At 44.2% G+C, this 12,725-nt stretch overlaps 1 protein-coding gene across 2 annotated transcripts in view; it reads left to right on the forward strand.

Annotated features, from left to right (window-relative positions):
* Positions 1–12,725, forward strand: part of DIPK2B (divergent protein kinase domain 2B) — a 49,774-nt gene that overhangs the window by 32,331 nt on the left and 4,718 nt on the right. For both annotated transcript variants that reach the window (XM_084843890.1, XM_084843891.1), the window contains one exon: positions 8,001–8,174. In XM_084843890.1, coding sequence (XP_084700016.1) covers positions 8,001–8,174 — 174 coding nt within the window. The remainder of the gene's footprint in view (positions 1–8,000; positions 8,175–12,725) is intronic.

Genomic DNA, 12,725 nt, shown 5'->3' on the forward strand with positions numbered 1-12,725 from the left:
AGCAGAGTGGGGGTGGGGGTGGAAGTGAGCAGGATTGGGACCAAACCTCATAGCCAGCCTCCCCTAGTCAGGAGGCACCAGATGCATCATCAAAACCCAGCGCCCTGACACTGACAGGAGCGAACATCTCGGGCACACCAAAAAGGGGAGAGGCCTCCAGTACCTGGGGGGGGGGGTCTGGATTGGGACCAAACCCCAGAGCGAGCCTCCCTTACTCAGAAAGCACCCAAGGCATCATCAAAACCTAGTGTCCTGACAGCAGCAAAAATACAAGGTGCTAGAAAACCTTGGTGGTTTGCAGGATCAGGACAAAACGTCATACACAGCTCCCCTCAGTCAAGAGGCACGTGATGCACCATCGAGACCCAGTGCCTTTCTGCAGCACTTGGGATTTTTTCTCTTCTGGGGTAACTGTGCAGGGTTTTGATGGTGGATCAGGTGCCTCCCCCCTAGGAGAGGGTGCATGTGGAGTCTGGTCCCAATCCTGCAAACCCCCAAGATTTTATAAAACTGCATCCCCCTTTTTGCTGCACTTGGGATTTTTGGTGAATGATCGCACCAGGTTTTGATGGTGGATTGCATGTCTCCTGACTGGGGGAGGCTGTGTATGAAGTTTTGCCTGGATCCTGCAAGTGTCCAGTACTCGAGAGGTGAAAAAGTGCCACTGCTTGGGTGGGAGGACTGCAGCAGGACAGGTGGCGGGGTGTGTGAGTCAAATGACACACAGTAGCTTAATAAGCTGCTCACAGTAGCTTATTCACCCAGTTGTGTGGCAGGGCATCATGGACGATTTCAAAAATAAGCTACTGCAAGTAGCTTATTAAGCCAACATGGGTTATTGTGACATCCAAACGCAGCCACTCTCTCAAAATTCCAAATGTGGCTGCTGACCCAAAGGTTTGGGGACACCCATGCTGGTGTATATTGATGTAATGAAGGTCAGACTTTAAAAAAGGCTTTCAGTAGTTAAGACAGAACTGTTTTAAGAATTAAGTCTGTTGTGGAACTGAGTTGCCATTTGATCTGAATTGAAAGGTGTTTTTGTACCTTTCTTTCCCCCCACCCCCAAGAAGCAAGTGAACCAAGGACCGATCTACATTGAGCCCGCCATCGCAATGAATTCGGTGTCCCGTCGGGTTAAATGCTCTCACATTAAAACATGATTATTCACACTCACACATTTTCCCCGTTGCAGTGCTTCACCAAATGCGCATGCTCGATTCACACTCGAGCGCTGAGCTATTTTCCTGCTGTTTTCCTGCACCCGCTTGTCTGATCTCGGATGCTAAGTGGGGTCGGCCCCGGTCAGTAGTTGGATGGGCGAGTGCCTGGGAATCAGGTTTCCTGCACTGAGCGGGGGGTTGTTGTATCCCTTCAAATGAGATTAAGTTTTACCCCCTCCTATCCCCCGCTCCAGATGTTTTTTTTTAATTAAGGCATTATCCTTGCAGAATCAGGGCTTCTCCGTGATTTTTTTTTTTTTCTAATTGAGGCATGATCTTGGAAGCTTCACAACTTTGAAGCCTCAAAGATCATGCCTCAATTAGAAAAAAAACACATCGCCTTCACATTTGATTTAAGTAGCCAATCACTGAAAAGAAAACCCATTAATCTATTGTTTAACTGTAGAAGACGAAAATCAATAACATGACATTCATACAAAACAAAATTATCACTAAAAATAAAAGAGAGACCTTACCTACACCAATACATACTACAAGAAGCAACATCAACTTCAGATGTTAGCAGGTAGGTTAACCCCACTCCCCACGATATTATTTTAGGGTACTATCCTGTGCATGTTTAGACAGAAAAAGTCCTACAACTCCCACCATTCCCCAGCCAGCCATGCTGGCTGGGGCACGCTGGGAGCTGTAGGATTTTTTTTCCTATCTAAACGTGCATAGGATTGTGCCTTTAACCTCTGGGCCCTACTAAATGACTGCAACATGGTTCTAGCATTTTGAGAGAGCCACTTTCTGCACACGATGTATAATTTTACACACTTCTGCAATGTCTCCTCTTACTCACCTTTTTCTTAAACTAAAAAGTCCCTCTTCCAGCTCTAAACTAACCATTATTTTGGTTTGGTGACCAGGGCTGCCTTTACATTAAAAAAAAAACCTGCAGTCCTCCAGTTGTGGAGCCTTTCCACATTTACAGCAGGCTCCCAGACGGCGACCACACAATTGCTCAGAGGGGAAGCTTTTAATTTTCAAGGTTCCATAGAACTCACTGAAACAGCTTCTTCACACTGAGCTTTTATCCTACTATTGAGATTGCTCACTCACGGAAGTTTGCAGGCACTTTAAATGACGTTGTGAACTTCCAGGGCATCTCCTGCACTAAATAACCTTTATTCCATTTTTAAATAGATCGGAGATAATGAGGTATTAAATTACCTCATTTGTGTTCCCTCCATGAAAAGAGGAAAAGCGGCAAGAAGAGGAGCGAGTTGAGTGAAACATATGGAAGCCTCAGATAAGGGGGAGAAGGAGGGGGAAAGGGGAGGGGGGAAAGGAGGCACATGTAAAGGAAGTTGTTGTGATCATGCCTCAATTAGAAAAAAAAAACATCGCGGAGAAGCCCCGATTCTGCGAGGATAACGCCTTAATTAAAAACAACAACATCCAGAGCGGGGGATAGGAGGGGGTAAAACTTAATCTCATTTGAAGGAATACAACAACCTCCTGCTCAATGCAGGAAGCCTGATTCCCAGGCAGTCTCCCATCCAAGCACTGATCGGGACCGACTCCGCTTAGCTTCCGAGATCAGACAAGCGTGCGCACATCCATCCCTTTGCTTGTTGCTGAGGAAACAGGGGCTGCTGATGAAGCTATGCGATCGATAGCTGGAATTAGACATAGGGCCGTTGAGAGCTGTGATTGGACAGGAGGGAAATACAAACACCGCCGCATATGGACAGGCGGGAGAGGGGACTACGACTGGATATGGTAGCGAAGGCGGAAAATCAGAGCACATTAAGGGGAAATACTGGGATATTAGGGTATTGAAAGCGGGAGCACGGAAGTGAGAAATTCCGGTTCCAATCCGAGGCGGCTACTGCATAGTGTGAAAGGCGGGCGGTGAAACCTCATTGGAAGTGAAAAAAGGCGATAAGTGTAGATCCAGCCCAAGTCAACACAAATTAATAAATTCAGTCAATCAGTTTACTGTTCTACAAGAATAAATCAATACATAGCGACTATTCAATCAATCAACCAATCAATCATATAATTTACACAAGCCTTCACATTTGGTTTAAGTAGCCAATCACTGAAAAGAAAACCCATTAATCTACTGCTTAACAGTAGAAGACGAAAATCAATAACATGACATTCATACAAAACAAAATTATCACTAAAAATAAAAGAGAGACCTTACCTACACCAATACATACTACAAGAGGCAACATCAACTTCAGATGTTAGCAAGTAGGATAACCCCCACTCTATTGAGATTGCTATTATTGCAATCTCAATAGCAGGATAAAACCTCCATGTGAAGAAGCCCCAGAACTATACACAGTATTCCAAGTGTGGTTATACCATAGATTTTCATATAGGCATCACGATACTGGCAGTTTTATTTTTGAATCTTAGGGATGTCAGAGAATTCCAAACGAATTTTAAATGGGATTGAATTCTGACAAATCCGGTCTGCAGAATCCTCCTGGAACGGAACGGCCCGGTCGACTCAGACCAGAGCTCACGCAGATTTTACAAAAATAATTACGAAAAGAAATCTGTAAATCGGAAATGGAGGAAGAAGAACGCGAACGGCTTTACCCTTTTTACGAGGCATTTTCCCTGTGACCCGAGGCTTTCTTTCTCTGGGGCTGAGTCTTGAACTCCACGGAAATCCTCCATCTTTTCTGTTTATTGTCTGTGGAGGTGAGGTAAGGTGAGGTCCGGTGAGGTCCGGTGAGGTCAGGTCCAGTGAGATCAGGTCCAGTGAGGTCAGATGAAGTCAGATCTGGTGAGGTCAGGTGAGGTGAGGTGAGGTCAAGACAGGTCCAGTGAGGTCAGGTGACCGGAAGTTACATGGGGAATCCCCACGAAGGGCTTTACCGTTTTTACGAAAATAAATAGGCATTTTCCCTGTGACCCAAGGCTTATGGAGACCGACGGCAGGCATGCCGAAAGGATTTTTCGGCGGTACTTACGGAATTATTTATGTAAGTTCAGGGAGCTGAAAATAAACGGGGGAATCCAGGGCATGCGGACGACGGAATGGGGCGGCCCTCAGCTCTGTGGAATCGTCGTGGAGCGGAACCGCTCTGCACAGATTCTGGGAGGGAAGAACAGATCACCTCCCCCCCCCCCCCGTGGATTCCCCACCGGAACAGATGGTGGGGAATCCGTACATCCCTATTTTTGATTCATTTCCTATGATTGCCAACATAGAAGTGCCCTTTTTCACAGCAGCTGTACATTGGATGACATTTTCATCAAGCAATCCATCACAACTCCCAAGATCCCTTTTCTGGTCAGTCACTGCCAGCTTCTACAGTGTGTGACCTGGTTCACACATAACAAACAACCATGGGATAATTATGCCATGGTTGGTTGGGGCTGTGTGCGAGAAGCTTCCCGCCCACTCACCACGTCTGCTTTGCATCCAGTTTGCTAGACAACCAAGGAACACCCAGTTCCTGAGTTGTTTGTTGTGACATGCAAACCTGGCACTTTTGGTTGTTGAAGGAGAAATAACCCATAGTTTTAACCCAACAACAAGCCAAGGGTTAAAACTCTAGGTTGTTTTTTCCTCAACAACACAGAGTGCTAAGTTCGCATGTCACAGCAAACAACCCAGGAATGGGGCATTCCGAGGTTGTTTGAAAACCAGATGCAAAGCAGAAGTGGTGAGTGGGTGGGAGTCAGCGTGTTCACTTGTGCATGGGCCCAACAACCCATGGGCTGTTGTTACATGCGAACCATGACGTATGTGAAGCTGGGATTTTTTGCCCCAACGTGCATCACTTTACACTTGTTTACATTAAACTGCATTTGCCATTTTAAAGTCCATTCTCCCAGTTTGGAGAGATCCTTTTGGAGCTCTTCACAATCCCTTCTTGTTTTAACCACCCTAAATAATTTGGTGTCGTCAGCAAACTTTTTCAGATCATTGCTTGCTCCTAATTCCAGACCATTTATGAACAAGTTAAAAAGCACATGCTTCCCTATACAGATCCACCAGCTATGGCATCTTGAGCAGTGTCTCAGAAAATGATTTAAGAACAGAGGACATTACATGTATAAGAAGCAAAGCCTGAGGTTCTCTGATCCTAGCCCATTTAGAATTTTACAGGTAAGAGCCAGAACCTTGAAATGTGTCTGGGACACATTTCCGGTTCTGTAGTCAGTCCCAGACAATAACTTGGCTGCCACATTTTAAACTAGTTGCACATCAGTTCAGACCTCTGACAACAGTGATCTCTCCCTCCCCTAGGAGCTAGGAAGGAAGGAAGGAAGGAAGGAAGGAAGGAAGGAGCTAGAGAGAGAGAGAAGGGGGTGTCAGAAAGAGAGAGTGAAAAGTGATGGCCTCACCCACTTTCACCTCTGGCCCTGTGCACCACCAGTTTCAGCCCCATGTACTGCCTTTGACCATGGAGGTTCCATTGAGCTATCATGTCTAGTCATTTATTTCCTCTATAAATTGTTGAATTGTGGAAGCGTCTTTGCCATGGTGAATCTAATTGTATTCTATTTTCTGTGTGTGGCATATTGTGGATCTGAGTTTCAGACTTTCTACTTATGTTTTCTAACAGGAAAAACAAAAATGAAATGTCTTTATAATGCTGCCTGGGGGGGGGGGGAGTGATAACATGTATTCTTTCATACAGAGAAAATTCTCTATATAATTCTCCATAACCTTTGAACATATTTGTGTTTCTCCTGGAATAAGATTGTTGAATTGTCAAGGCATCTTAAAAAAAACCCACATGTCTTATTATCTGCCTTTAGAAGGTAAAGCTTTTAAAAACGTATGCAATTTCAAACATGTTCAGAGGAATGGACTGTACTGTAAGTATTAAATTTATTCTGAAATATTCAGCAAGCATTACAGTAGAAAACATTGGTTTGGATCCCAATGTAACACTGCAATGCTATGCAAGTTTACTTAGAAATAAGCCCCACTATGTTCAATGAGGCTTACTCCCTAATAAGTGAATTTAGGTTTGCAGCCAGTTGGTTAAACATAGGTTATGCTGTATGTTCAATTGATTTTTTTTTCTTTTTCTCTTCTTTTTTGGGGAGGCTCTTTAGCAGTATTTTATTAATTTTTATTGTAAATTTCAACAAAACAAAACCATGAAAAGAGGGGAGGAAATATAACTGGATGGTCTGAATATATCAGTTTCAATTAATGCTTATGAAATGTATATATTTCTTTCATATATATAGATATCTATTTTTATGAAAATACAGCTTTCTAAAAAAACAATTATACATAAACTTCAACAAAGGCAGACCAAATATCCATACATGTATCCATTTGCAAATAGCACCTATATACTGCCTGTTTGAATGTTGAAAGCATTGCTAGCTACTCAATTGCTAGCCTTAAAGAAGGTGAGTGTTTATCCTTCCAACGTTGTAATATCAATTTTTTAGCTCTCAAAAGGGTGCAAAAGTTCAGTTGATTTCAATGGGAACTGAATTCAACTAACCTAGGGTCAAACTGTGTTACGCTATGTTACAATTAAGTTTGTTAAATAAGACAATTAACAAACTACGTTATGTTAATTGTGTAGTATGCAGCTGAATCTTTTTTTTACTCGAGAGTAAGTGCACAGGGTCCTGCTCCAAGCTACGGATGCTCACACTTACTCTCAAGTAAAAATAAAGAAGAGGCTTAGCTACACACTACAAATTAATGTAACATACAGTTTGACCCCTAGTCTGAATTGAACCCAGGATCTTTAAATGGTCTCATCTACCACCCAGAAGTCTATCACTTTATTAATCCCCACCGGCAACACAGAATATCCAGTTCTAACAGGTGGAGGATCAGGAACTAAATAAGGCTTTTTCATTATATTTGGTCAGGGGTGCACAATCTTTTTGGCCCCAAGGGCCACATATTGGGGGTTGGGGCTGCGCATGCATGCACGTGTATGTGTGCACACACTCAGCCCAAAATCCTAATACAGATTGCTCTTTCCTCGCTGGCAGTGGTAGGTAAAGAGTGATATGTATGAGGATCTTTGGGAAGATCCTCTCCCCAAAGCTCTTCTCCACCCCCTCCCCTAGGGATCCAGTGGCCCTCGTACAGATCACTCTTTCCTTGCTGCTACTGTCAGGGATTGCTGGGGGTGGGGGAATTCAGTGGTGGCAGTGTGTGTGAGGACTCAGGACACCCATGCAGGGCTGCAGTTAAGGCCACGGGGGGGGGGGGAGGCAGGTTGTGCACCTTTGTATTAGGCGATATGCTAAGAGCCAGCAGAGTCATTTTGGGTAAGAACTAGAGAGGGCCACTACATCAACACATAGCTTTAGAAAAGCTGGGTTAGATTAGTGAGGAAAAACTAATATTTGGAAGAGGCAATTAGTTTTGTTTTTGTATCTGGGACCCCTTCTAGTAATAGAACTGATTCTAAAACAGACCATCAAAGTCAGTTGGGCAGCAGCAGAGTCCTTTACCTGGAAGAGATTGGAGTGTGCAAACTGGGAATTTTCTCCTGCCACTGCTAATCTTCTTCAGTGCCTCATGCAAAACAAGAATAGCAGTGAGATTGGGGCAATAGGCTCTTTACCACTTTGGGGGTCCTGGCAAATGCCCAAACATGCCACCCAATGGTCCTAGTTCTGCTAAAATTCCTTCCATTCCTTCCACGTTCCATCCTGTACCTGCTTCTTCAGGTGCTCTGTTGAATTATTGCAGTAGTGTTCATTTACAGGATCAGGGCTAAAACATGCCAAGAGGACATATGTAACACAGGCCCACTCTATCAGAAGCCCCAAAGACTGTTCCTTTCCTCTCTTTCTTCCTTTCAGGGCCTGGGTACACCAATGCTTCGCTGCCCATCACAACGGCTGTTGGACCGAATAGTGCGGCGATATGCTGAAGTGTCAGATGCTGGTAGCATCTACATGGACCATTTCACAGACCGGGATAAGCTGCGCCTCCTCTACACGCTGTCAGTTAACACTCATCCCATTATGTTACAGGTATAAATGCATTGGCCTTCCTATAGTGTAAAGTCATCGTCCTAAAACTCAGTTTCAATAACTGACCAACAGGAGCAATAAAAAACATTGGTTGAAAAGAGGTTTCAGTAGGTTTCATATTCGCTGTGCTCTACAGAGGGTTGAGACTCCAGAATCCTTGAAACACTTGAGTTAAACATTAGCCAAAATTTACAAGCCAATGGTGCTGAGCACCCACCTCAGTGTAGGGATGTATGAAAGTCACTTACCTTTCGCGGATTATGTTGATGGTGTGGGGGGGGAGGCGTTCCGTCCCTCCCCCCGGAATCCTCGCCGGGGGGAGGCGCTCCGTTCCCAGAATCCTCCGTGGCCAGCTGTGCTCCGCGGCATCTCCGCGGAGCAGCCGTCCAGGCCCAGCCAGGTCAGAGCCATCCGCAGCCAGATTTCCGTCCGCGGAGGGCTCTGGGAAAACAAAAAACCGCGTACGCAAATGGCGGCGGCTATGGCCACCGCCATTTGCATTCCTTATTTTGGGCCGTCTTAGTTTACGTAAATATTTACGTAGACTAAGACAGCCCAAACTAAGGAACGCAAATGGCAGCGGCCGTAGCTGCCGCCATTTGCATAGGCTTTTTTTTTTTTTAACCCAGACGTTTTAGGCTACGTAAAAACTTACGTAGCCTATCACGTCTGTGTAAAAAAAAACAACAACTGCGGATGGCGGCAGTAGCCGCCGGTCAGAAGACCAGCCGCCGGAGCCGCCGCCGCCCGGAAGATCCGCCCCAGGTAAGTCTCATCCCGGGGGGGGTTCCGCAGGGGGGCGGGGGGCAGGCCGTTCCACCACAGGTTTTGTGGGGCCGAATGCACTAGCATTCGGCCTCACTGTGATCTGTGGTGGAATTCTCTGCCATCCCTACCTCAGTGCCAGCTCCAGGTTTTGGAGGGCGCTTGGGCAAGATACCCTCATTGGCCCCCTCCCTCAGTGAGTCCACCTTCTCACCACCACTGTCAGCAGCTGCTATTGCTCCTCGTCCTCTTTCTCATCATTGCTACCCTTGCTTGCTTGACAGGTACACGATCAAGTAGGCAGTGGCATCTGCTGCTCCTCCTTCTCACCACCACTGTTGTCTGGGCCTCAGCAAGAGGCAGGTCAACAGTGGTGAAGAAGAGGAGTTACTCTAAAGGGCTCTCATCAGTCTCACTCTGTGAGAAGCTGTGCTCAAATGGCAAATGGCAGCAGGGGTACTGCTTTCCTTAAGATATTGCATGACCTTTGTACGTGTGTGTGTATATACGCACGTGTGCACACAAGAAGAGAAGTCCAACTCGAACAGCTAGACCATGAGCCTATATCAACCCAACCCTCCCAACTTACAGACACGCACATTTGATGCAGACTGAATGTGTGCATAGCAAGCCAGGCCCTTTTAATTAGCTATCATTGATCTCACTGGAGTATGCAACATGAGCTGAGTGACAAAACTGCACACCAGCCAATTCATATAGTTGGGTTGCCACGTGTAGGAACAGGGAGAAAAAGTCAGCACAGACTAAAAGGAGAGGTTATAAATCATAGTTGAGACTGCCAATTAAAGCAGAAGAAACAAACATGCTGCATTTCAAAGCTGAGTTTGAAGCAATCTGAGACCCTGCTAGCATGCTGAATAGTTCAGTGGCATTCCATGCAGAATTCTGGGTATATTTGACCATCTTATAGTACGCCAAACCAATGCTTCACGTACCACAGTACTGTGGACTCCAGACTGTGGGTGGCACAGCTTGAACTCTAGGATGACAAATGGAAGACTTTCCCAAATGTAAGTCCCTTCAAGTAAGTAGAGAGATGATGCCAGGTTTTGAACCTGGGGACCTTATACTTTCAAAAGATGTGAAGTACTACAAGCTACAGCAACAATTCTAGGTTTACGGCATACACAACAATGATTATATAGATATACACCTCTATTGTTTTCAGCAACATACCTCATGATTCACATTTTTCTTTCTTAGCATCTACAAAGGAGGAAATAAGTATTCACCTCTAATGGAACGCCATTGAAAACAATGCAGCATATGATGAGTTAGTATGGATCTCCAACAAAGGGAATGTAAAGCTGACCCTTGTGTTACCATCAGCTGAATTAGTTGGATGTATGCTTAGATCTGTCTCAGCTGATGAGCTCTATCAATGGGTGGCTTTATATTGGAGAAGGAGGTCCTTTTAATATGAACGTAATGATACTGATATACCCAAACCCTCTACTTGTTTACTCTTTGTGAATATTGCAAAAAGCAACAAGGCACATTTTATGTTTTTCTTTGTATTATTGTTTGCTGACTTCACTAGGCAGTTAGTTATTTGAGATTATCTTTTTCAGAACACAGCCACTGTAGCATTTGCAATGAAAGCTGAGAACTACTGTACAACTGTGGAAGGCTTGCTATTCATTTATGCATTTAGGGGAGATATACTTTTACTTTCACCCATTCTGACAGCCTTGCAGCAAATGTTATTAGACTTAACAGGTAATTTTTCTGAGCCTGCTAAATTAGAAAAACAGTGTAAGCAAAATTATACATACAACTTTAACCTCGGTTTGATAATTAATTAACTTCACCATTCAAATTTTTAAAAGATATATATGCAAAAGTAAAATCAATTCTTTTTTTACCCATTTAAGTGCCCAAACATCTTAGTATTTTGGAGGAGGCAGGGAGGGGAGAAACAATGTATAATAATGAGAAAGAATGTAGAACTTATAATTTTGAGACATCAGTTTAATAAAAACATAAGAGATCTTCTTGAAGAGTTCTGCCTCAAGGAACTTTTTCCATTAAATTAAAGTTAGTTATTAATAAGAAAGAAAAAGTATTTTGTAAAAGGGGTGTGTGTGAGCATGTAAGTGTGAAAAAACATGCAAGCATGCATAACTTTGACTATACATGATGATATGGAGGTGGCATAAAAACAAGAGAGAAGGATTCTCAAAATGCCCCAAATATTTATTCTGTGCAATGCACTTTGGAAATACAATTTCTTCTTCAGAGGATTTCACTCATATTCTCACAAATGTGCAGCAATGAGCTCTTCTGCTCTTTCCTCTGCTGAACAGGACTATGACTAGGTTAGGGCTGCAACCCTAGACTTACAGCTTACTAAACCGGTGAAGGATTGTGCTGTAGATTGAAGACTAGCTCATGAAACAATAAACCATGCAGTGTTGTTACTTAATGGAGACCACTATTAACGTTGTCAGAGTTGAAAACATCCAGTTAAATAATGTGATTGTAAGAAAGGGGTTATTAAGATTATAAGGGGACTTCCACAATAACCAACTGAAATGTGTATACAAGTAAGTCCAAGAAATGCTGGTTACTAGAAAATCCCTTCCTCCTCCTGCAAAGGAAGACTGTTGTGGAAGTTCCTTAATGATGTAACAACCTCATAACTGAGGCCCAAGCTCCGTTGACTATGTAGGGAAAGTTTCACACCCCACGCTCAGAATGGGCATCCTACTTTCACAGTCTCATCTCAGCTTGCATGTGAGCAGCGGCTGACCATCAAAATGGATGAGGCGATCAGCTCTTAATTCAGGGGTGGGTAATTTGTGGCCCTCCAACTGTTTTGGCCTTCTACTCCCATCAGCCCTAGCCAGCATAGCTAATGTTGAGAGATGATAGGAGTTGTAGCCCAAACATCTGGAGGGCCACAAGTTACCCAACCCTGGCATAGATAGTTTGGAACAGCACTTTCTTCCCCACCCCACATTTCCAGTTTCAATTTATAAAACCATCCCTTTATCCATAGCATGGCCATTTATTTATTTGTTACATCCTGTTTTTTCCTCCAAGGAGCCCAAGGTGGTGTACATGATCCTCTTCCTCTCCATTTTATCCCCACAACAACCCTGTGAAGTAGGTTACGCTGAGAGTGCGTAAATGGTCACCCAGTTTGTTTCATGGCTGACTGGGGACTAGAACCCAGATCTCTGGAGTCCGGTCCAACAATCTAACCACTACACCACACTGGCTCTGCAGTAGCAATAAATGCTAATGAGGGCACAATTCTATGCGTGTTTAGACAGAGAAAAGGCCTACAACTCCCAGCATCCCTTCAGCCAGACATGGTGGCTAGGGCATGGTGGGAATTGTAGGACTTTTTTCTCCCTAAACATGCATAGGATTGGACTGAAAGTCAGCGTTCCCCAATCTGGTGCCTTCCAGATGTGTTGGACTGCAACTCCCATAATTCCCATCCAGCATGGCTTTTAGAGGGCACATCTGGAGGACACCAGGTTGGGGAAGGGTTGCACTAAGTGGTCTCAGCCATAACCTCCCCCCTACATAATGCTAATTTAACATAACTTATGTTAAATTAGCATTTAACAATAAATGCTAATAAGGGTACAATTCTATGCATGTTTAGACAGAGAAAAGGCCTACAACTCCCAGCATTCGCCAGCGAGCATGGCTGGCTGGGGAATGCTGGGAGTTGTAGGTCTTTTCTCTGTCTAAACATGCATAGGATTGCACCCTAAATGTATTTTGATATCTGGGAGGAGACTGTAAAAT

This window comes from Heloderma suspectum, chromosome 3 (assembly GCF_057233095.1).
Source record: "Heloderma suspectum isolate Gila_16-S chromosome 3, 16-S_ref, whole genome shotgun sequence".
In the NCBI taxonomy this organism is placed as follows: domain Eukaryota; kingdom Metazoa; phylum Chordata; class Lepidosauria; order Squamata; family Helodermatidae; genus Heloderma; species Heloderma suspectum.